The following is a 6797-nucleotide window of genomic DNA, read 5'->3' as shown; positions in this document are numbered from 1 at the left end:
CCCTGAAACAAATTAGATCCCCAGTTTCACCAAAAATAATCAGCTTACTTTTTGAAGCATTGAAACTTATCATAAAATACATTGAAAACGACGCAGCAACCCATAACACCTTATTCAATGCAAAAACCGTCGGGGCCAACAAAAAAACGTCATCGGCATAAGCGAAATCGCCAACAAAGTGCAAACCGATGTGACACCCAACGCCAGACTTTTCGAGACCAAACAAAAGTTCATCTGAGTAGACTCTGAATAAAACAGGAGACAACACTCCTCCCTGTTTGACTCCATTTCTTGCGGTAAACTCGCCTGACGTGTGACCCCCGCCCCCCCCCCCCCCCACACACACACTCGTATTCCCTGATTTGTAAACCTAGCAGCCAGTGGGCATAGCCCCTTCCGCCAAAGAAGTCGAAACAATTTAATGAAATGCACCTTATCAGAGGCGTTAGAGGCATCTAGCATAACACAACATATACCAGTATTTTGACTATTAAAATATTCAATCACATCATTTACCACCGTTCTGCAAGTGGCAGTAGATAACCCATGTTTGAAACCAAATTGCATATCTGACGCAGAAAAAACATTGCTGTATTTATGAAGGAAACCCAATCCAAAATCTTGCCCATAATACTACTTAGTGAAATGCCCCTGTAGTCGTCCGATGAAGTCAATGATTTCTTTGCATTCTTAGGTATAGGTATAACAGTAGTTTTAGAAAAGTCCCTAGAACAACACCCATGATTCACCATTGATGATAACAAAAGGGATATCATCACCTTCAGTCTGTTCCCCTCATTAATAAAATTGTCAGATTTGAGACCTTCAATGCTATCACTCTTGCCGTTCTTTAGCTTTTTCATGCCCCGAACTACATCTTCATATGAAATTGAGTGCCCCCCCCCCCCCCGCAACACTTCTCACGCTTACCCTTATTCATATCTTGCATAAGCGCCTCCATCTCACCATCATCATACCAAACCGAATTATACACTTGTTTAAATTTATCAGCAAAAACCTTACAAATGGCCTCTGGTCCATCAACCTTGTCCATTCTATTTAGAGAGAATGTTATTTCCTTTGTTGATTTTACTCTTTCCAAAATTCTTTATTACTCTTGCCTTTCATTTTTATGGCTAAATTAATTATCAGCTGCTACTTTCTCCTTGTTATTTTTTTACCTTTCTCACAGCATAATGATATGATGCCTTAGTCCGACGACGAATGTCGGCCACTATGCCGTTATGAGGCCGCCCATTTTCAACCCAGATGGTGTGCCAGAGAATAGCTTTCTCCCTAAGAACCTTGACCTCATCATTCCAGTCAGCAATACCCTTAAATTGCTTAGCACTCGTTTTCGGAATAGAGACATCAGCAGCACTAATACATGCATCAGTTATACCGTCGTGAAACCTTTCTATGTCAGCTTGATGTACCTACAGAAATAATTTCTACAATTGATTGCATCCACAGGAGTATCAATAGCACTCAAGCATTCATCCAAAGAATTTCAATAATGTTCAACGCCCCTGGTTTGCGCTTTCTCCTAGCATGGTTCATTCCCACGTGTTTCAGGCCTGTGGCCCTCCCGAGAACTACAAGAAATATTCAAACCGAGATGCAGACTAGAATGATCAGACAAATTGTGACCTTTGTGAAACGCCTTATATAAATCAATACGCTCAAACATGCTTTCAGAAATCAAAAAATGATCAATCAACGATCTACTACCATTTGATTTGCTTTCATAAGTGAAGTCCACCTGCGATACATTATGATTAACCGCAGAACATATCATATCTCATAAAATCCGAAAGTGCCAGTCTATGTTGAGACTGCAATTGACCTAAGTCGGTATTCAAATTAAATCTCCCCCAACTTTGATGACCGTGCAATAACGCAGATACTTCCATCTGAGTGTTCTGAAACTCTTATAGGTTCTGTTGACCCCCACTATCAGTAGGCATGTAAATATTCACAAATGAAATATAATCATCTGGCCCATCCACTTTTATGGTGATCCCACAAACTCTTCGAGAATCAAAATCCACCAGAGTGACAAAACCTTTGAAATTTTCATGCCAAGCTATTGCTACGCCACCATACGGACGCCCACATAACAAAGATGTGTTTGCGATACCGGATACCCCGTGCAATAAGATATCATTGTCCAGGTCAGCCCTCAACTTAGCAAGCTGCTGATCAAACATCCGATGTTCCTGAAGCAATAAAAAAGGACAATAAGGCAACAACTCCCGTATGTAGTCCTTTTGCCCCGACCCAAGTCCGTGCAGCTATTATATGAAGTAAAGTTCATGATACTCATGTTCAAAAATAGTAAATGTCCGGACGTCCACATCACTGTTGTTTAGACGGTACAAAAAACTTTCTCACACCCACACCATCCATATGTCCCCATCTAATAACTTCACTAACTGGGACTTCAGCACGCTTAGTCTATACGACTTGAAATTGGCATTTACGTTAGATTTGAGTTCAATGCCCCTTTCTACAATGTAGTTCCCGAGAGACTCACCGGTCGTCTTCGAATCCAACCGAAAGATTAGCCCGTCCCATAATTAATCAGTTGCTAAACATGATCGTCTGTTTAACGATGACAAAAGAAATGTTAAAGGCCCAAAGGGACTTGTTTGACTGGTGATGAGTTGGTCATTTCTCTCCTGGAAAGCGTCGACAGTGGAATGGATGCCCTAGTTGTGATGGAATTTGCTGCCGAGGAGGCCAAAAAGGTTGAGGAGGACGCAGCACGTGCGGATTTACGTGTTTTCAAGGAGTATACGGATCGGGCCTTCAATAGGCGGTTTCGAATATCGAAGGAATCGTTCCAGAATGTTCTCGCCCTCATCGGACCCCAGATAGAGCATCCAACAAGAAGGAATCGAGCCCTTCTTCCTTTAGAGCAACTTGCTGTTGCACTGCGGTTTTACGCGTTTGGTTCTTTCCAAATCGAATTCGGGGATTCCAGTGGTGTTTCACAGGCTACGTGTAGTCGTGTGGTGCGTCGGGTTTCTGAAACAATCAGTGCCAGGAAGGAAGTCTTAATTCGGTTTCCGACCGGAGCGGAGGAGAGACGGGTGGTAATGCAAGGATTCCACGAAATTGCCGAGTTAGCTGGGGTGATTTGTGCAATCGACGGAACCCACGTAGCAATCGTGAGCCCTGGAGGTGAGGATGCTACACGATTCATCAATAGGAAGCGATACTACAGCTTAAATTGCCAGTTTGTTTGCAATGACCAGATGAATTTCACACATGTGGTTACACGATGGTATGGATCAGCTCACGATTCAAGAGTTTTGAAGAGTTTTGTCTGTTCAGGCAATTTGATAATGGGGAAAATTGTGGAATCCTACTTGGGGATCCAGCCTTTACTTGTCGATCCTTCATGCTGACATCGATTCGTAATCCAAGAACACCTGTGGAAAGGAGATATAACAGAGCGCAAAGGAGGACAAGAGGTCTGATAGAGAGGGCGTATGGCATATGGAAGAAACGATTCCACTCTGTTGGCGAACGCAATAGCCTTTGATGTCAGTTAAGTATCACACCCAAATTGCCACTTTCCTGATGGCTGCACCTGTATCTGCATTTTTGGGGAGCAAGTTGGTCACCTATGTTTTATTTAGTTGCAGGGAAGCATGGCTATTATTGTAGCCACGGCCTGTCTACACAACCTTGCCATTCAACGAAATGATGCCCTTCCGCCGCAAGATGATGAACCCCGCCCAGTACTGTACGAGCAGCCGGAATTGAGGCTCATCAAGTTGAGGCAAATAGGCGCGGCAACCTCTTCAGAGACAGATTCATAAGAGACCACTTCCAGAAGGTATTCATACTTATTTATTAAAACTGATTCACACTGATTACAGGTCAATACGAAACCTCTTACGTTTTTCCAAGTAAAATTCAGCCCTAGCTTCATATGCGGCCTTCTTCGATTTCGCGATGACCTGCTGCAATATAGCGGCTTTTTGTTCCACTGACAGCAACTTCCCCCTGTACCATAGAAGTTTCTTGATCGTATTGAATCAATTTCATTTTTGCCTCGTGTTCCTCTTTCAGGTAGCCAAGTGCAGCGAAAATGTAGAGGCAATCATGTGTACGTATACGTCTCAGCTTTGTCGCCCTTTGATGTACATTTGCCATTTGCCATCTTTCTGGCAGTACTGGCATGTTAACGTTCAGTTTTCTTCGTTTGGGTAGATAATGACCAAACCAGTGGCTTCCTGAAAATAAGAGCGGATAAATGGTAAGCAACGGAACAGATTTTCAATAAATGAAAACTTCTTCATCCCATCATCCTTTTCATTCTTTAGAGGCCTTTTGCATGTTCGTTGACTTGTGACAATGTTCTAATCATAGTTGCTCTGTTACGCGTACATTTATCGGCAAAGTAATTACCACTGAGTAGTAGGTATAATGTCCCTTTCAACGCCCGAAATACGAGGCCCAAAGTCCGAGGGTCCCGGGGCGTTGAAAGGTGCATCATTGACGCCCGCGACAAATGCCCTCCCGTGATATTGTGCTTGAAGAATTTTTTCCGCGCTTCGTGTAAGCGCTCAAAAATTCGGCGCTATCCGTCTGCGCTGTCCACGGGAGTGCATTCGTCGCGTAGCAGAGTACAAGCAGCCCGATGCCGCAACGAGCACAGATTAATGTGCACTCTTATTCGCGCTCCTCCTGAGGTTTTACGGGCTGCTGTCAAAAGCCGAGCGGAGCGAAGAATGTGGATCAATTATGGTCTCCACCATCGGGGAAATCTGTTCGGGGTAAATAGCCTACTGAAGCATTCTGTTGCTACAACTGGGATGTTATCAGTGTCTAGGCAATCTTTGTCATTGACTATGCATAGAGACTGCTCATCCTAGCTAAAATTATGACGCGAATTGCCTCGACTCGTCGCCACATTTTAGGGGTCCCGTCTCCTCAATGTCCGTTTAGCTCCCAAGCAACGAGGTCTGTACATGTCCTCTTCGTCTCGCATGGTGGCCGGGTTCGTATAGCGCGGGAAGAGCAGGACAGGACAACTCTCCGATCCACCATCGGGAAAGTCTGTTCGGGGCAAATAGCCTACTGAAGCATTCTGTTGCTATAACTGGGATGTTATCAGTGTCTGGGCAATCCTTGTCATTGACTCTGCATAGAGACTGCTCATCCTAGCTAAAATTATGACGCGAATTGCCTCGACTCGTCGCCACATTTTAGGGGTCCCGTCTCCTCAATGTCCGTTTAGCTCCCAAGCAACGAGGTCTGTCCTCTTCGTCTCGCATGGTGGCCGGGTTCGTATAGCGCGGGAAGAGGAGGACAGGACAACTCTCTTGCGCCACCCTTTTCCTGATGGAAGGGTGGATATTTTGACATGCATATGAAGAAAGAATAACTCATATACGACGTATTTGTGATATGAAAAAACACTTTTATTTCTGTTGTCTTTTCACATCGTTTTGTTAGATTTTTCTTCATGCATAACATTTTTATATGCTTAAAGACCGACCTCGTGACAAAAATGCAGTTTTAGACATGCTTATGCATTTTTATTCTGTTTCCCTGATTGGGTTTTTGATGACGACAACACATGTACATTGTATATGTGCCCGGGCTGAGAGTTTGCTTAACTCACTATATAGAGGAATACATCTTATTCTTAATGCTCTTGGTCTACGTGCAAGTTCACCGCTCGAGTATACGCGTTTTATTTTTATAAACGCCCTATAGAATGTTTAATATATTCCGATTCTAAAATCAACACTCAATGGAAGATGCCTGCCGTACATGGCGCATTTTGCTATGTTTTTCGGGAGAAGCTCACCCGTCATGAAAATAGTTGTCTCAAGTTGGCTATGCTTATAATATAAAGTTGGTCGGCATTTTCCATTGATCTTTGTTATACAAGAGTATACCTTTCTTATGAAGGTCTATAAGAGTATACAATGGCCTATTATTTGCATTCAATATTTTTGTGTTAAATAAGCACCATCATAATGAAACTGATGATGAAGCTACTGTTATTCTGAGTCTAGAATGCAGCAATGAAGGATGTCTGATGCGGCGTTGCTTTTTCCTAATACGCTCCGATGTTTTGCGGGAACAATCTCCCGATCTTTAGCGTGACAATTTTAGCGTCTGATCGATTGCATCCTTCACAACAGCAAAGGTAAGAAATATTTCATTTTCTTCATTGGTCTTACTCTTTTGACATTTACATATGTACAATAGCTCTCATTAGATTGTGCGTATTAGAAATGATGCCAAGAGAATAAGTTCATAAGAGTTTTTTCTTTGTTGCTAGAACAAAAACAATTGTTATCGCTCCAAGGACGGCTGGAAAAAGGCCTAATTTAACATGCCGGTTAATCAGCCTCTCACTAGTACATTCTACCTTTTTGAAATGACGCCAAAAAATCATTTAAACAAGAGCTTGATTTGGCTCAATGACATACTAACTAGCGCGCTGTGTTTTATCAAAGTGATCTTGAACTCATCAACTAAGTAAACTGTGCAAAGTAGTTTATAGAACATTTAGTTCTGCAATCAGATAATGAGTTGGTCTTACATCTCGTCCACGAAATAACAATGGGAAGATATTGTGTCAACTTGGCACGAAGAGTAATTTGTTTTTCAATAGCAAACTTGTTCTACTTTGTGGAGAAAATCATTTGAGCAGGCCCAGCATATTCTCGTCACAAGGCTATTAGGAGCAAAATGATGTTTGCTGTGGTGGTTTTTCTCTTAACCATGATGTGACACGATAGAATTTAACCAACGCGTTGGCATCG

At 42.7% G+C, this 6797-nt stretch overlaps 1 protein-coding gene across 1 annotated transcript; it reads left to right on the top strand.

Annotated features, from left to right (window-relative positions):
• Window positions 1–2702: 2702 nt before the first annotated feature.
• LOC135488518 (putative nuclease HARBI1) lies at window positions 2703–4087 on the top strand. Its single transcript, XM_064773156.1, has 2 exons — window positions 2703–3241; window positions 4084–4087. The coding sequence occupies exons 1-2, from the start codon at window positions 2703–2705 to the stop codon at window positions 4085–4087; spliced, it is 543 nt and encodes a 180-aa protein (XP_064629226.1).
• Window positions 4088–6797: the final 2710 nt, after the last annotated feature.

Source organism: Lineus longissimus, chromosome 5, assembly GCF_910592395.1.
Source record: "Lineus longissimus chromosome 5, tnLinLong1.2, whole genome shotgun sequence".
In the NCBI taxonomy this organism is placed as follows: Eukaryota; Metazoa; Nemertea; class Pilidiophora; order Heteronemertea; family Lineidae; genus Lineus; species Lineus longissimus.
The sequence above is the reverse complement of the archived record's forward strand: the minus strand, read 5'-3'. Positions and strand labels throughout refer to the sequence as shown.

Coding starts and splice junctions, on each gene's coding strand:
- LOC135488518 (XM_064773156.1), top strand. CDS start 2,703: ATGGATGCCCTAGTTGTGATGGAATTTGCTGCCGAGGAGGCCAAAAAG.